We start from the raw sequence: 18,907 nt of genomic DNA, 5'->3' as shown, positions 1-18,907 counted from the left end.
TCTATGGAGAAGGCCCAAGCATCAATACGCAAAGTTTTCCCCAGGCAGTTTTTTTTCCGGGACCGGTTGCAATCGGGGCTCGAGCGGAAGGTCGCTTCCAGGGATGCACAAGACCCCAGAATTCCAGAGCCCAGTACTGGGAAAATAAGCAACAAGACTCATTGTTTCCAGCCAGAGGATGTTTTCCATGAGGTCGCAGAGGAAGAGGAGCCGGCTGAGGCCAAAGCTTTACCCCAGGTGAGAACCACGAAGTATCCTTGAGGAAGGAGGGAGAACCGGTATGTTCTGGGAAAACTGGCGTGCACATTCCTGTGATGCATGGGGTTTGTAATCCGCCAGAGGTCTGAATCTGGAATTTGTACAAGAACCTGTACAAGCATGTTGGCCCCAGCGAGCTCACCTAGCGCAAGCGGAGCAGGAGAGTCTAAACTGCAAACTGCGCCAGTTAGAATAGAAAGGAGCCATAAAGAGATGTAAATCGACCCCAAGAGTGCAACCAGTCAAACCTGCAGGAATTAAACGGCTGGATTGTATGCCGCCACTTCAAGATGGAAGGGATACACCAGCTGAGAGACTCCCCGAGAGAGGGAGACTGGCTAACAAGACTAGACTTGAAGGACGCATACCTGACAGTGCCGGTGCAAGAAGAGTTCAGGACCTTCCTTGCTTTTCAATGGAACGGCCATCTATGGCAATTCAAAACAATGCCCTTTGGGCTAGCCTCGGCACCTTGGGCTTTTACCAAGCTGAGACCAGTAGCAGCAGCGATCCGGAAGAAGGGTATTCTGATAATTATATACCAAGATGGACAATATATCAGCGGTCAGGTACATAAACCATCTAGGGGGAACAAGATCCAGGTTGCTAGCAGAGCTAGCAAAGGACTTTTGGTGTACAGTCAGGGACATCAGTGACGGCGGAGTATCTGCCAGGGGCACTCAATGTAGTAGCCAACTGGAATTCGTGGTATCTAACGGACTCCAGCGACTGGAGACTGAGCACGGAAGTCTTCCAGCGACTGAACCAACTGTGGGGCCCAGTCCACACAGGATCTATTTGCGTCGCGCCTCAATGCACATACACAGAACTACTTCAGCCGGAGATTGGATCCGTCCGCTCGGGGCACTGAGCATTCCTCCAAAGTTGGGCAGGAGAGCTGCATTACACGTTCCTCCATTCATGATGTTGAGCAGAGCCCTAGCGATGTGTCGGACAGACATTCCGCGAGTCCTCCCAGCCGGAGAGCGACTGCTCAAGGACCCAGCTGGGTCATTTCATCCTACAAGAGCGAGAGGGAGTCTCCCACTAATAGCGTGCAGAATATCAGGAGAATCTGGGCCTAGTCAGGCATTTCGATGCAAGCTGAAGAGCTCATTGCGGAGTCTTGGGCGCCATTCACTAGGAGGAGCTACGACACAGTTTGGGCCAAGTGGTCAAGCTGGTGTAGAGGGAAACCATTTCATCCCATGTCAGCCCCGTAGTGGCAATCTTGAATTTTCTAGCACACCTTTTACAAGATGGGAAAGCTTTTCGTACCATCAGGGTGTATAGGTCAGCCATTTAAACGGGCCACCATCCGATCGAAGGAGTCCCAGCAGAGGCACATACAGCAGTAACCAAACTCATAAAAGTAGCCCGTTATAAAGCACCACCAGAACCAAAATACAATCAAGTATGGGATGTTACAGTAGTGCTGCGATTACTGGCGAGTTGGCCGGCAGACAGGCACCAGGCGCCTGGCACCTAAGCAGCTGTCTGGCAAATTGGCGATTCTGCTATGTTTAGTCTCTTGCAAGCGAGTAGCAGACGTCAGGGCTCTGGCAGTACACAGGTAGACTTACATTCCAGACGGAGTGACCTTTTCAATAGTAAGAGGGACAAAGACAGGTTCCACTATAGTGCATTATCCCTACTTCCCGAACACCACCAAATGGTGAGTAGAAAGTTGTATTGAATAATACGAGAACAGGACAGAAGAGTGTAGAGCTGCCGGTACTACACAGCTGTTGATAGCACGAAGGAAGCCTTTTCAAGCAGTAGCGACAGCCACCATAGCGAGGTGGGTGAGAAGTGATGCAGCTCGCAGGCATAGTCTTGAGAGTATGGGGCACATTCAGTCAGAGGGGCAATGGCATCCAGAGCGTTCACAGCAGGAGTATCTCTGCAGGATATTATGCAAGCAGCAGATTGGGCTAGCGATAATACTTTTAAAGAGTTTAATTTCAAGTCAATTGAATGGTTGGTTACGACTGTATTGGGGAAGCTTTGAACAAGCATAATGCTCACCTCCAGTCTTGACAGAATTAATATTTCCGGTCCTATTTGCGCAGGGAGTATTCAGTCTATTAAAGACGATGAGGCGAGCATTACATTCCCACCCTTTCATGCATTTGGTGATGGTTGAACGACAGTACAAGGACCCCACCCCGATATTGTTGTTTGTATGATCCTTAGGAGAAGACCAGAAGAAGAATTGAGATTGAGGGATCGGAGGCAGCGAGGCCGGGGAGAAGCTGAGTAGGACAAGCATGAAGCAGCAACGTTGAGTCTACGAAAGTTGGTTCTGTTCGTTCAGTTGGTTGGACATTGTGCGAGAGTTCAAGGTATGCAGTTCAGAGCATGTCAAGAAGAGGAGTTAAGGAACAGGAAGGGCGTCATAAACTGGACTGAAGGTGATGGGACTACAGCGACATTGAGATTTGTAGTTTATAAGGAAAGAGAAAGGATGAAGAGGATCATTTTCAGTTTTCTTATGTTTTTGTTGAAACTGCTGAGGAGTAAATAAATAGAAGTTGAAGCATAATTCTCGCCTCCTAGTCTTTAATAGAATAAAGACTCCCTGCGCAAATAGCAGCGATAATCTTCATTGTGCATGTGTATGCAATGAATTGTATTTTTTACCAATCTGACAACTTGTATTATTCACTGAGAGTGGCTTGACGGTCACCACACTATACTGCATCAGAGAGTTTTCGAAAAATATCCCTAATATACTGGGTTCACATAATTGAGGGCAGAAACTGGCAGACATGTACAGTTAGTCCCAATAGATCAAACAGGGACACTACACAGATATACTGAAAATCCTTGATTTTTGGCATGCTTTGTTCAATCATCAAGGCTTAAACCCAAGCCTGATTGAGTCTGCCACTGTTTGTATGTGCTCTGCCTTAAACGTTCTTATGACTTCTAAGGCAGTGGGTAACCCGTAGTGTTCCAGAGAGCATACCCAATCTCTGTTAGACATGTGGCTAGTCTGGTGGTTATGGTTTGACTTGTGTAAAATGGCTGTACTGAGTGGAAACCATTTTACCTGACTGGGTCCTTTTTTTAGCCCCTCCTCCATTTCATAAAACAGAAGTGGTCTTTATTGACCTCAAAGACCTGTAGGGTCACATGACTAGCCTAGTGGGCCTAGATACCCACGCTACACCTCACTGATAATGCCCAATGAGGCCGAAACATGTCTGGGGTTGCTTGTGGTCTTGTGCAGAAGAGATAACCAATTAGTGCAGGCTGGACTGGCCCTTTCAGGGTCGGTCCATGCTCGATTTGCATATGGTCTTTCCCCTTTCTGTAATGCTTTTGTAGGCTGAAGAACAATGGTCTGAAAGGTTGCCCAGACCAATTGCCAGAGGTTATGATTCATTCTAAAGCTCCCAGCCATCACCTCTGGTTTTCTCCAAGTTCGGAAGACGTAACTAAAGACTCTGGCCATAGGATTCAAGGAGAATCTTTCTAACTGAACTTTTTATACTAAATACTCAGAGTGCACTCCTAGAAATAGCTGGAAACAAAATAAGCAAGTTTATACATAGTATTCCAATACAACCCTGTGGATAGGAGGGCAGTGAATTATTATTGTAAAAGAAGGTTAGTACTACAAATTAAGTCTTTGCTGAGAAACTCTGGGGACCCAAGGGAACCCTACAAGTCAGGCAGGTAACCATTTTTAGTCACTTTGCAGGAGTTTACCCTGAGATGCAGCCAATGATGCAACCAACCTCACGGAGCACCAGAGAAGACCGCTCTTGAAGACCTACTTCACAAAATATTTTTAGGGTGATCAAATCACCTAGGAACCAACATGAGATGCTTTAATAAAATAATAAATACATTTAAAAAAACATTAAAAAAAAAGAAGCCACCTGGGCGTCCATACGAGAGCATACTTACAGAAGTGCTCTGTTCATACAAAAAGTCAAAAATTGAGGAAAAGCCAGCAGATGAAAAAGCAAAATGTATCAGGCTTCCCAAAAATGCCATAATGGAATTCTGTCCCAACAACCACTTAGAAATATCTGTTCTAGCTCGGATGTCAGCAAGTAGTTTTAACCTGTTTGGACCATATCTATATGCAATTAAAGACACGCAAAACAGTGTCAGCAGGTAAAGGGGTCATTCCCAACAAAAAGGTCATGAAAGAGGAGGAGGTGGAGAAGAGAGCAAGACGGCAACTATTATAAAATCAATACGTAGCGAGGAACAATTACGTCTACAAAGCTCGTCTAAACTTAATTAGGGATGGGCTTCAACTAGTGATACAACATGGGAGAGATTTCCAGTGGAAGGTGACTTGTGTTATTGTATCCCATGTTGGATTTGTAAGACATCAGTATGACAGAGCGGCCCTTTCTGGAATTATAGAGTTTAGCTATATGGCAGGGCATAGAGGGGCTAGCAGCAAAGTCTGGTTGCAGACGTTTGTATATGCATAGCAACACATTTGTTATTTGCATATATGATAAGTCACATGTTCATGACGAGTTCGTTATTTCTTTAGTATCTTTATAAAAATGTTTTAACATATGTGCTCGCTTTCCTCCACGTGAACTGTACCTGAGCTCCCACAATGCCATTGCCGCCGTAAAAATGATTTGCATACATGTGCATCGAGCCTCCTTTTCCTTTGGCACAACCTCCTTTTCGACCTATTAACGTAGGAAAGAAAGACACAAATTTATCAACATGGAATATAGTCAGACATGAAATTAACTGTGCCAAAAACTCCGCAGATTACATGTTGCAATTATTGTAACCCAAAATTCACACATCAAATGCACAGATTCCCAGACTTGCGTGCATACGTCCCTTATAAAAGATGCAGGAACTACGCTTATGTTGTTCGCACTTAGAGATTGCAACACATTAAAAGCACTTAGAATTAGATAACCACAATTTAAAATTACACAATCTAGCAGTTTCTAGCATCAAGCAAATATGAAAATGTGGATTTTATGGAAATATTGCAACCCATAGAAAGCATTTTCGATCGAGAAAGAAAGAACTAGTGCAAATCCCAGTGAATTCCTGAAGTAGTTGGGTGAAGTGGGGCTTTCTTTAATTGGTTCTGCTTCCAGGGCATTTTATTCATTACAATTAATGACAAAAAGATCATATAAACATGGGACCGGACAATACAATAATTTTTTCAAAAAGGCAGATCACAACAGCTTTCACCTTCACACAATAAATTAAGACCTACTATTGTTTTCACAGTTCAAGCACGGGTTGTCTCATATTTTAGGAAAAGAAACCTCAATGGGTGTAGTAAAGGTAGCCAAGGAATTCTTAACTCTCATAGCTCTAGGCAAGCTTTCATTATAAATATCACAAACGTCCTGGTTGGAATTCTGTCCTATAATGGCTACTCTCCGTTCTAGCAAGAGAAATGGATCGACTCCAAGAGGTGAGCCACAAAACTCCAAACTTCTCTATCCAACAAAACAGATTTGTTGCCATTTCGTTTAGGTATAAAATTGTGAACAAATAATAGACCTACTGTGTGGAGAAGCTGCTAGAAAAAGCCAAAATTGTCTTTAGCCGTTATCCAGCGTTTAGGTCTCCCATTCAATACCAAGACAGTTATTCCGCGTGACCAGAAGATTTGCCCAATAGAGGTAAACTGTGGGGAGATCAAAGGCCATCGACCTTAATTGATTCTGACACCAGAGTCAGAACAAGTAACCGATAACCGATAAAATCATTTACCGCTGTTGGAGGTGTGGAGGAACAGAGTTGCTAGCATGAGTAGTCCTAATTCGTTACTAACAGATATACAGGGTAGGAGGCAAGTGCTGCCTGCAGCTGAATTCCAACAAAAGCAATGTTTTGCATCCCCTGTGGGCCCTTTGAGGAAAAGTTGTCTCACTCACAAATTCGCTTTCAAAGCAATTGCCTGTGCACCAACAATGGCACAACACTTAACCCTATTCTGAAACGTATGGACTATGTCGCAATTACTGCTGTTAATACACTGAACGTCCTGCTGTTGTATCGCCCACCGGATAACATGCCAGACTTTATAGTACAGCTCAATAGTCCGGTTCTCTCGCAGGTGAAGGGGCACAGCAAATAGATCATAATGGGAGACTTGAATCTCTGGAAGGACGATCCAATGGCCAGGGAATTAGATGGGTTCACCAAGGCTATAGGCTTCATACAACATATTGAAGCACCTACGCATGCCAAGGGCCACACATTAGATTGGGTTTTTTCAATTAATGTGAAAATGAGTACCCCCAATATAAATCAGACTGCCCATGGTCGGATCACACCTTTATTGAATTCGGAGCCCAAATAAAATCCAAGGCCAGTAACCCAAAGTGGACCTCTTCAAGAAATATGAAGAGGGTGACACAGGAAGCTACGAGGGAGTGGATAACTCCCACACTGCAAGAAGGAGGTATCACCGACAGCAAATGTGGAAGAATTGACTGACATTCTTCTGAACATATTAGCCAATGCTATCGATGCGATAGCTCCCTTAAAAAAAAATCATAAGATTTTGAACCACACAAAAAACACTTGGTTCATGGAGGACCTCAAACAATTGAGAATATTAAAGAGGAAAGCATTTTATAAATGGAAAAACACTCAATAGGAAGAGGATAGACTAACTTACACAGGTGCTAATACTTTTAAAAGGGCAGTTATAAATGCGAAGAAGCAATCTTACGAGGCTCGTATTCAGGAAGCTCAATATGATACCAAAGAAATCTATACAATCCTAAGGAAATTGGAGAAGCCAGATGTTGTCCACCAAGTAGAACCTGACAAAAACCAGGAATGGTGCACACATCAACAAGCAATGATTGAGAAGACCACGAAAATAAAAGCAAGCATTGATGAAACAAGAAAAATAGGTCCCGTAGATCCTTCTGAATTTGCACATGATCCACTAATCTCGCCTACTGCATTGCCACTTTCTGCTCAAATTTCCAGTGCTACGCTGATGACAACTCATTTTCAGGCTGCCCTCTGCCACCTCCTCTCCCTCTCTCATTGCCCAACTGCCACTCAAGATTGGTGTGCCGCCAATGATCTTTGTCTGAATGCCAGCAAGACGGAGATCCTCCTCATCGGCACACCTTCACCATCCTTTCCCCTCACTCTCTGGCCGGCCTCCCTTGGCCCTCCTCCTACCCCCACCTGCAAGGTTAAGAACCTCAGGGTCATCTTCGACTCCCTTTCCTTCTCCGCCCACATCTCTGAAGTCTCCAAAAAGTCAAATTTCCTACTGCACCTCCTAAGAGGTACTCTGCCTTTCCTCTCCTTCCCCCAGAAGCTCATGGTATCCCAAGCTCTGGTTCTCTCTAGCTTGGAGCATTGTTAACAGCCTCTTTCTGAATCTACCTGCCTCTACTCTCCGCCCTCTGCAACTAATCCAGAACAGGACTACAAGACTTGTTCTTGGCCTCAAGCCCTGGGATCATATCTATCCAGCTCTGAAATCTCTCCATTGGCTCCAAGTGGATGCAAGGATTAAATTCAAAACCCTCTGCATTGTCCACAAGGCTTTCTGGGGCCTCGGTCCAAAATACCTTCAGCTATCCCTCTTCAAATACCTCCCCTCTCGACCTCTTCGCTCCTCTACCTCCGACTCCCCCAGGGTCAGTCTTTTTTCAAAGAAACAAGCTGGGGGTAGATCTCCGTCTTCGGCTGGGGCCTCCCTCTAGAACAGCCTCCCTGCCACTGTAAAACTTGGAGAACCATCTCCAGTTCCGGAAGCACCTCAAGACCTTCCTCTTTTCTTCTGCCTTCACTCCCCCTCTACCCTACTGATCTGTTCTCTCTTGGCGCTGTGCTCCTGGCCACCCTCTGTCCTCCGGGCCCAGGTACCTGCTCACCCTGCCACCCTCCAGGACTGCCTCTGGGCATCCCTTGCACTGGGGTCTGTATCTGTACCCAAACAGCTCCCCCCTTTTTCTTCCTGCACTTATCAAACCTAGCCTGTCTGCTGCCTTAAACCTAGGACTTGCAAATTGCTGGCTGCACTACCACTGTTTGTTGCCTTTATTATTTATATATTGTTATGCACTTTTCCCCTCCCCCATGCACTTGCGCGTTCTCAATGTCACTGGGCTTAGTAAGATCGCTGTTTTGTTCTCCCCTGTTCCCCTCCCTTGCCTTGTCGCGCTCTGAAACACTTGTGTACGAGCGCAATAGAAATAAAATATCAATATCAAAAGCTGTACCCAAGTTCAGTTTTAAGAATATATCAGAATATGAACTTCGGGCTATTTTAGTTAAACTGAAGCCATCCACTTGCAAAGGCGACCAATTCCCAGCCACAGCCATTAAAGCTTGCTCGGAACTGCTCATCGGTTCTTTAACCAAGATTGTGAATACATCATTCAAAGAGGGTAAAGTCCCAACTAAGCTGAAGGGCTCTTGGATTACCCCTCCCCCCTTTAAAAAAAAAAAAAAAAATCTTAGAGGCTAAAAACCTATCTGCCAATCACCAATTCACCATTTATTTTTTAAAATGATGGATAGAGTGGCATATGAACAATTGGCGGCCCATATCAAGGAACACCCAATTTTGAATAATGGCCAATCAGTTTTACATCCGGTTTACAGTCCAGAGTCAGCCCTTTTGGAACTTAAATCAAATATGACGAAAAAAATCAACGAAGGATCCACTATGTTACGGTTGCCCCTGGAGCTTTCGGCGGCATACGATTTGGTGGAACACCCGCTCCTCCTGGATAGGCTGGAGAATAGAACCAATTTTATTGACGCTGCAAGAAATTGGATGCAATCATTTCTAGGCTCAAGGACAATGCGTGTATGCAGCAAACAAGCTGAGGCAGACCCAGTAGCAGTGAGTTATGGCATGCCGCAGGGAGCAGCACTGTCCTCAATCTTATACAATCTATTCACAGTTCCTTTCTTGAATGCACTAAAAACATTTTTTTAAAAAAAAAAAGAACATTTATTTTTTTTAATTATGCTGACGATTCTAGGTGCCTTATTACACTTACAGGGAATTATGAGCAGGACGCCATTATGGTGGCAGAAATATAAGACTTCATTTGCGAATGGATGCCAATGGCATGGCCCTTAATCATGGGAAAATAGAGCTCATGTTGGTTGGCTGTAAACAGACTCAACAAACAGACTTCAGAATACCAATCAATTTGCATTGCAGATCATGATATTCCGATTAAGGAAGAAAATCAAAATTCTTGGAACAACATTTGGTCAATCCCTGAGCATGTCAGCTCATGTTAATAATTTGGTGGCAGCATCGGCCCATTACATTAGACTCCTTGCAGATGTACAACCTTTTTTGTCTCAAAATGCAAGAGGCATTGTTTCTGCAAAAATGTACTACTGCGGATCACTCTTTATTGGAGTGAATAAGGCTGAACTAAAAAAAAACATCAAGTGGCGCAGAATAGCGCATTAAGAGCCATTGTGGGCCTATGTAAATTCACACGTGTGTCTGAAGTAAGAAGGAAGCTACATTGGCTGCCAATTGAGGAAAGATTTGAGTTTAGGTTGCTCACCATTACCTACAAAGCACTCTCTAGTGAATCTCCACCTTGCGTTGCGAACAGACTAAAAATTAAACAGGCGTCACCTCACTTTGTTCGAATGGAGAAAGGAACTTACAGGTTCCCAAAACCTTGCTGGAATTAGTGAGAAGGGGTGCGTTCTGGTCCAGTGCCCCCATTAAATGGAATGCATTACCAATTTCCATAAGAAATTGCAGGACGATCAAGGAGTTTAAAAATAAACTCAAGACTCACCTTTTTAAATGATGTTTGGGTCACTTCTCTATAAATTGAAAGTGCTTGGGTCAGTGCTTGCACCCGTATGACTCTGGGCCCGTTTGTCTGTGCATAATAAATAATGTAATAATAGCCAAGATGTAGAAAAGGTACATGGTATATACCCAGCTAATGAAACAAACTCAATTGAAGTACATTTGAAAGATTTGCATTTAGGTTCTGCCCGTTGTGTCTCCCTCAACCTCCAGCTTCCTAGGTCTGCTTAATCTCCCTATATTGCTACACTTTATTCAACTTGGTTTCTATCTTTCATAATGCCCCTCTAAAAACATGTTCCCTGAAGTGAATTCTACAAGCATGTTTGGCCAATCATAAAAAAAAAAAAAAAAAAATCCATATACAAACTAGATCCAGTCCAACTCCCAATACGCCTGGAAACTATCAATTAGCTAAGGCGGTGGCACAGCATATCCTCATGAGAGCTGAGAACATTTCTTCAAAACATTAAGTGCCCTGTAGCCCAACAAGTACCCAAATACACACTTCCAATCAGTGCTTTAATTGGGACGAAAAAGGCAGGGGGTTGCTAGAGCTTCCTCCTAAAAGGTTCACGAAATGGGCATAGCCAAGCAAATGGATATATAGCTGTCAGAAATCTTTTTGTTTCTAGATCCGAAAGTTAAGATTCGAAAGCTCAATCCACACAAAGAACGCAGGACTTCTCTGTATATGCCCGACTCTCCCCAAGGGGTAACGCCGCAGGCAAGGCTTCACTTTGAATAGTTAAACAAGGTAACATAATTAAGCAATAAACCCTGAGGGGAGGGGGCTTTCCCGGGCCAGTTATTGACCCAGGCAAGTTAGGAGCACATGCAAAGCGAGGCATTACCTGCACTGGTAAGGCCCCTGCCCAGAGGGGTTATTGCCATTAGTCTTCCGGCACGTTGTCCCGGGATGCTAATAGTTTTTTTTCCAAATTGAGAAACAGCGTGTTTGCCATTTGGGAGACGGAAACTATGTAGCACCTTTTCCCCTTTCCATGGCAGCCATTGCTGCAACCAAGGTGCACCGGGAACACAGCATTCCCGACACCAGTGAGTGACAAAGGAGCACAAGCTAAGTGAGGAGGGTGCGGGAGAGGTGGAAATTGGGGTTTGGGGCATGGGGGAATGAAGGGAAAGGAGGTCCAGGGGCGCACTTACCAGATTCCCGATGGGGAAGATGGTGGGCTCCCGCTTCCAAGCATGCTCACAACAGGGTTTTAACCATGTGGTAAAGCCCTTGTTCCAAGCCTCCCGATTGGCTAGGAGGCTGCCAACCCACCCTTTGCCCCCCACTGTGTACTAACGAATAAGGACATTTCCACACATTTTGTGAGTAAGGTGCAAGTTACTTACCTGTAACTATTGTTCTCAAGCATGGGTCTGGCATGGATTCACATTCTCATGAATATTCCCCTTCAGGCTGGGAATCCTTGGGCAAAGAAGAAACGGTTTCACTTTCACTTAAAAACTGTATTTCTTATTTAAACCAATTACTGTCCTCTGGATCATACTGCCCCCATCCAATGACAGTCCTCTCCCTAAGCCCCTCCTCTTGCAGCCATCTTCAGATTTTGTAAGAATGTAAAGTGGCAGTACGACCAAGAAGAGCCGCAGAGGGGCTGAAGGGAGGGTTTGCATGTGAATCCATGCCAGACCCATGCTGGAGAACAATAGTTACAGGTAAGTAACTTAAACCTTCTCCTGCATGGGGTCTGGATTCACATGCTCATGAATAAATAATACATAGTAGTACAACATTACACAACCACGGGAGGTGGCAAGGCTCAACAGAAGCAATTACTCTGACCTCTGGAACAGACTCGCCTCAAGCAAACAGGTTGCGTAGCACCGCTTGGCCGACTCTGCACTCCTCCCTGGAATACCTGTCAACGCAGTAGAACTTTGTGAAGGTCTGTGTGGACCTCCACATTGCAGCCCTGCAGATGTCCAGCAGGGTAACAGGAACGCTGTCGTCGCAACATTCGCTCTGGTGGAGTGGACTCTCAGACGGCCGGACAGCGGTCGGCTTGCCAACTGATGACAGTGCATGATGCTGCCGGAGAGACACCTTGAAATGGAAGCCTTGGACAAGGCCTTCCCATGGTACATAGGACCAAAGTTCACGAACAGTTGTGAAGTCTTCCAAAAACTCTGGGCTCGCCACGTGGAACTTCAGGCCCAGAGCAACGTCCCCCGAGTGCAAGGCCCTATCCACCAGCAACAAAGATTTTGGGAAGAAAACCGGTAACAGAGGATTGTGGAGGTGGAATTCCGACAGAACCTTCGGCATGAAAGAGGGTTGCGTACGCAGTACCACCCTTGATTAATGGAAAGTTAAATACGGTTTCTTGCAGGATAGGGCATGGAGCTCACCTACGTGTCTGGGTGAGGCGATGGCCACAAGGAATACTGCCTTCCACAAGAGAAACGAGAGGGGCCGGATGCATAGGCTTGAAGGGACCCCCCGCCCACCCCAATGAGCCTCGTCACAACCACGCTGAGTTCCCACGCAGGACCCTTCACCGGCGGGAAATATCGGAAAAGTCCTTTGATAAACTCCTTGACGAGTCTGTGGAACCACAGCAAGGATTTTCCTGGGAGGCTGGTGTAGTGGGAGATAGACGCCAGATGCACCTTTGAGGCGTGCGCCAGACCAGCCTTTGCCAAGGATAGCAAGGTATGGAAGGATCCGTGGAGCCGTGACCCTCAGAGGGGTAATCCTCTGCTACCGGCACCATGTAGCAAATGCTTCCGCTCGCAGCACTTCAAGGTCGACGATGCCCTGGCCTTGTTGAGGACCTCCCTGCAGTCCGCTGGCATCTCATAACCGTCAACCTCTAAGGCTGCAGGAGCCAAGCACTCAGGTTCAGCGATCCTCTGTTGTGATGAAGGATTGCTCCTCCCTCTCTGATAAGAAGAGCCGGAACCACCAGTAACTTGACTGGAGGCGATGCTACAGGCCGAGAAGGTCCGGATACCAAATCTGCCATCTTGCATTGACACTGTGTGTGTTGATGACTCGTAGCAGGAAATGAAAGGAAACGTACAGAAACAGCCCTTGCCACGGTAAGGAGAAAGCATCCCCAGGTTTCTCGGCTGGTGGAATCTGCTGGCAAACATCTGCCATTTGGAGTTTGCAGCCGTCGCAAACAGATCGATCTGGGGTCTGCCCCATTTGATGAACAGGCGGTCCACCTGATCCTGAAAGCTCCCGCTCGTGGCAGGAGCGCAGTTCCCTGCTGAGGGAGTCCATGATGGTTTTCTTGACTCCCGTCAGGTGGAGACAGACGAGTAACATCCCCTGCCCGACATCCCAGTGCCACAAGTCCTGCAGTTCCTTGGAGAGCGCCAGGGATAGAGTGCCCCCCTACTGTCTGATGTAGACCATGGTGGTGGTGCCGATGAAGATCCTCACCACCTTGCCTTTCAGAGATGGTAGGAACGACTTGAGAGCCCAGAACATGGCACGGAGCACCAGGATGTTGATATGTAGATCCTTCTCTGGCAGCCACAGGTCTCTGGAGTGCAGATGTCCAGTGTGCGCCCCCCACCCTTCTAGGGAGGCGTCCGTGGTGACCGTCTCCTGGTAGGGGAGGGGGGTGAAATCCCGTGCCTTGGGCGATGTTGGAGCGGATGCCCCACCACTATCGCCCGTCGGAACTCTTTGTTGAGGGATCGTGCCTGTGGAGTTTACCGACACCTGTATTCAGCTGGCATCCAGGAATTCCTGTAGGGGTCGCATCTGCAACCTGCAGAGACGGACGAGGTAATGCCCAGTAACAACTTGATGGCCCACACCGTGGCTGTCTTCGTCAACGACACTCATTGCACCTTTCCTTGAATGGCTGCTAGCGGTTCCTGCGAGGGCGACGCCAGGCAATACACCGCACCGAGTCTAGGAACAGCGCATTCTACAATGGCGTTAAGCAGGACTTCGGATAGTTAATGGAGAATCCCAGATCCGTCAATAGCCAGCCGACGGTCGTCTCCGTATGTCCGTCGGGCAGATCCCGGGAGCGGACGTATATCAGCCAGTCGTCCAGGTATAGGTATACCCTGTAGACACAGATGGGCCGCCACTGGTGCCAGGCATTTCATGAACACCCTGCCGGCCGACTTCAAGCTGAAAGGTAGGGCCATGAACTGCTAGTGCTGGCCCTGCACCATGAAACACAGAAAATTCCAATGTTTGTGAATGGGGATGTGAATAGACGTCCTCCGGGTCCAACGATATCAAGAAGTTTACTTTTTCCAGTTGGCCGAGCACGTGTTGCAACAGGACCATCCTGAACTTTTGGGACTTTAGGTATTTGTTCATACGTCGTAGATCCAGGATGGGCCTCCAGCCCCAACATCTTCTTTCCAACTAGAAAGTATCTGGAATAGACAATGGAGCCCTGGAGCCGCTGGGGAACCATCTCCATCACCCCTTTTCGCAGCATGGCTCGCACCTCTTCCAGAAGCTGAGGGATGTGCTGCTCCTGACAGGGAACCGGAGGGATCCGCGGACACCTGCGTTGGAACTCTAGGGTGGGTCCTTGGGCGGGAGTGTCCAGCACCCATCTGTCAGTGGTACTCTTTCTCCACTTGCTGATGAACCTAGTCAGCCAGCCTCCCACCAGTGTGCACGAGTGGGGACCCGACGTCCCGGTCAGTTCAGGTTTGCTACAGCGCCGGCATCCTGCCCTGCAGGCAACACTGTCCTCAGCTACTGTAGGCCTGGGAACGGCCTCTGTAGACTTCCTGCGTTGAGGATCTGGAAGTCTATTTGTAGGATGTGGAGAACCCTTTTGCAGACCTGCTGGACTTTCCCCTGGAGGAGCGACAAAACAACAAGTGGTGCTGCTGGTGAGTGCCCAGGGAACGGGCCGTCTCTGTATCGGTCTTGATGGCCTGAAGGGACTCATCGACGGCCTTCCCAAACAGATTTTCACCGTCAAAGGGCAGGTCTAGGACCTTTGCTTAGACCTCCTGACGGAAATTAGTGGCTTTCATCCAACCCTGTCGACGAAGGCAGACACTGTTCCCCATTTGCCAGAACCCTGTGTCGTCAACATTCAATGCCACTTCCCCTTCTTGGAAGAGAGCGAGGGCTTCCATCTTCTTATCATCTGGGAGGAACTCCAGGATCGGGTCTAGCTTGTACCAGAATTGTACCTGGCCAGGATCGCTAGTGCGTTGGCCGCCTGGATAGTGGACACTGGTGTAAATAACCTTTCACATCCTCCTCCAGCCCCTCGCAGTCCGAGGGACTGAAGACAAGGACGGGTTAGCCGATAGTTTCCACACGGCCACCGAATCCACCGATGGTTGCGACCTCAAGCAATTGGGTGTGGAGTTCGGCACCCTATATTTCTTCTACAGCCTATCCAGCTTGGCTGGAGTTGTTGAATGGTTCTTCATGAGGGCCAGGCCCTCTTGCCAATCATCATCCAGAAAGGTCACTGCCATGATGGTCTTCCTCTTGGCCTTGCACCTTTGATACAAGAAGCCACCCTTCTTTAGGGAGTAGAGACAAAATGCATAGCCCCAATAGGGGTATTTTAGGCAAGTAAACATCTATTTTAACTGGTATCTTTTTGGTACCCATACTTTGCCATTCATGCAAACTTTAGCATGGCTTTTCACTTTAAAGTGCGTCACATAAGGCAATCAAATAATTAGAGCCTTGTGTGGCACTAATCTGCAGGTACCAGAGTTTCAAACTTACCAATGAAGTGGTCTACATGAAAGCATGGATTGTGTTCTTATGTGTCTTGTTTTCCATTTTTTAACTGGGAGTATTTATTTGTTTTAAAGGGAGTGAACCAAAGTGGCTGACACATGCATCTGTTATGCTGGGTCCAGGATATGGCCTATGGCAGCCGCACAGCCAGGGAGGTCCACCGGAACGACCCTGGATGACATTGTTGAAACCAAGAAGGAAGAACCGGATGCTGCGTACTGGTGCAGCTATTGTGGCAGCTGACATTACAGGTGGAAGCGTCGCTGTTCAAAGCAGCATTTTTGGCAGTAGCAGGGTGCAGGACTGTCAATTGGGCCTTTTCACAACAGCCAGGGCCCAAGACAGAGGATAAGAATGTTCAGCAGCTAGCAAGTGCTATGCAATGGAACGCTGAGGCCTGTTGTAGGCAACTAAACTGTGCCTGCAGAGGCAAGAGAAAGGAGGACCGCTGGGGTTCCATCTGGTTGTGGAGAGAAGCCTATGGGCATACAGCTCAACAGTGATTGCAGATGTCAGGAGCAGAGCCTTCATCTTCCCTGGCCCCTCTTTCAGCTGCTTCATGACGAGCCGCAGCTTGACAAATGGTACTATACAGATACTCCCATTTGTATACAATGAATAGGATTCAAATCTATCCTCTAATCCGGCAAACCTCACCATTCTGTTGGCAGCCACCCAATCAGGGATGGTCGCCATTTTCAATCCTTACCAGATTCTATGCAACAAACTCAGGATGTTGATTCAAGAAGTGACCCACAGGAACCCATTCATACATCTGCCCAGATAATGTCCTGGCTGCCCAGCAATCCAAACTTGAATTCTAAAGAAAGCCATGATCATATATGGCACATACTGGTTTCTACTCTTGCCACGTAAACACAGCCTCGTCATGGAGACTCACAGATTTCTACACTCCGGTCGTCATTTTGTTGGGGCTCTACAGGGAATAGGCCTTTGTTTGCTGATGAGAAATAGCTGCAGCACCCATAAGCCTTCCAAATAAAGACAAGAAAACAGTCCGCGAGTTACATTACTCAAACAACACTGTTACACGTAAAGTATTTACAAAATGAGCGGCAAATCTTAAAGAGAGAGCCAGTAAGTTTGAAAAAAAATTCCCAGTCATGCGGAACATCGCAAAATGCCAGATATTCGAACAGTCCAAGGACTGCACTCTATGCATACTCTTCCTGCATCCAATGAAGTTTAAATGGACAGTTCCTTTTTACTCCTACGCGAACCAAATGTCCAACTTGGTCATTTTATTCTGTGACCACCATCTAATGAAGTTGATGGAACTTTAACATCAAATGCATTGTCCCATCTCCGCATAATATTTTCATTCCAATCCAATAAAAGGGAGCAAAACCTGGATTTTGTTTAAACTGCAATTTTAGGTTCAACTTTTGTATACTCTTTGCAATTTTGCAAAGTAAGTTAAGAGATCGAGCGAAAAGATATTTTGGCCAGGTTTTAACACATTTTGGTGATGGGGAAGCTGGAATTAGAACCCAGGTACCCTGATCCCCAAATTGTATGCGTCGTTCCACAACCAGTTCTAGTGGGAAAATAAAGGGACGCAGAGGCAAGCATGCTCGGGAGGACCCAGCATAGCACCCTGTGTTGCTAAACAAAATAAAAAACATGCCTGTACTAAATGGTGAGGTGAATGTTAGCTTGCCGAAACTGTCACATCTGCCATTTCCCTAGGAATTGAAAACCATGCCTATGGCAACGGTCACCAACTCTCAAAGGATTGCCCTTTTCATTTTAAAAGATATTGCCATACCTATTAATGTCAACCATGGTGAAATAGAGAGGCTCAGTCTCTTGAAAGTGTGTACGCTAAATACATACATATCGCCCCCTTAACATGCAGCACAACTTACTGAATAGGACAATTCCTAAGAAGCCAATACTTATCCCATTTGCCCTGTGGAGGTACTCTCCATGCAGACCTGGAGCTCATGCAAACATTCATCCCTCCATTTTTCCACAGACCTATCCATGCAATGCGACATGTATGCCCCCCCCCCGCCACCCCTCTGAACCCCCATTTTCACTCCACTGTACAAGATATGCCCACACTATGAAGCAGCCATATCATCTTTCCATTCAGAACTGTGCTTCTCAGCAAATTGTGTAATGCTGCAAACAATATGGTCCCTGTGCTCTTTGTACTATGCATAGTATCTACATACATTGTGCATTGCCCACAACATCCCTTCACAAACGATGCACTGAACAGGGAGTTTGCATGCAGAGTGCAGTGCACAGGCACATCCTTTTGCACTCCCTTTAATGCACAGAACTAACCATGTAGTGTGTGGCAGTACAAGTGCTCAGTATCAGCTCTGAATTGTTACTATGCTTTACAGTCTGTTATGTTAACTGTGTTTGTTTAGCGCACGTTTTCCCAAGGGCATCATGGCGCTGAGACAGTCTGATTCAATGACTGATGTACATCTAATCTTGCTGCACAGAGAAGCCCTGTAAAAGGAGAGAATAACTGTGCCAGTATCCTCATAGCGCATGCCTGCAGCGATTCTCAGCTCCATTAAAATGTTCCATGCAACAAGACAGTTTCATACCTGTCCGCTCAGACACTTCAGGTGTCCTTGAACAACCTTACCTCCTCACCTCCCACCCTTACTGTTCTGAGTTCCCCCAGGGTCTGTCCTTGGCTCACTTCTCTTGACTCTATACTTCGGCTTTTGGCACCCTGATCTCCTCTTGTGGCTTCTCATAGCATATGTTCACTGACGACACTCAGATCATTTTCTCCTTTCACTCCTTATCCGACGGGCTGCTGTCAAATATTGGATGGCATCTCACTCATGCTCAATTTCACCAAGATTGCAGCTCTCTACTTCCCAGCCAAACAAGCACTTACTCTCTTCTTCTGTCCAGACTATGTTGCTTACTCTGCTTCAGTGTGTAACCTTGGTGTCATCTTTGACCCATCATACAACTTCTCGCTCTTCATCTCCAAATCTGCCACTGCAGCCAGACTAAACCTCCTCAATATCAGAGAAATCGGTCCTCTTTTCAATATTACTAAAAAAGTAATCTCCTCCTTAGTCCTTTCTGGATCAGACTACTATGCCAGTCTCCTCCAA

The 18,907-nt window shown here is 46.6% G+C and overlaps 1 protein-coding gene across 2 annotated transcripts in view; it reads right to left on the bottom strand.

The window, feature by feature from the left end:
- LOC138526349 (pyruvate dehydrogenase E1 component subunit alpha, mitochondrial) overlaps positions 1-18,907 on the bottom strand; it is a 264,819-nt gene that overhangs the window by 140,948 nt on the left and 104,964 nt on the right. For both annotated transcript variants that reach the window (XM_069636991.1, XM_069636992.1), the window contains one exon: positions 4,840-4,931. In XM_069636991.1, coding sequence (XP_069493092.1) covers positions 4,840-4,931 — 92 coding nt within the window. The remainder of the gene's footprint in view (positions 1-4,839; positions 4,932-18,907) is intronic.

This window comes from Ambystoma mexicanum, chromosome 7p, assembly GCF_040938575.1.
Source record: "Ambystoma mexicanum isolate Mex_15411 chromosome 7p, UKY_AmexF1_1, whole genome shotgun sequence".
Taxonomy (NCBI): Eukaryota; Metazoa; Chordata; class Amphibia; order Caudata; family Ambystomatidae; genus Ambystoma; species Ambystoma mexicanum.
This window is presented reverse-complemented; position numbering and strand designations above follow the sequence as displayed.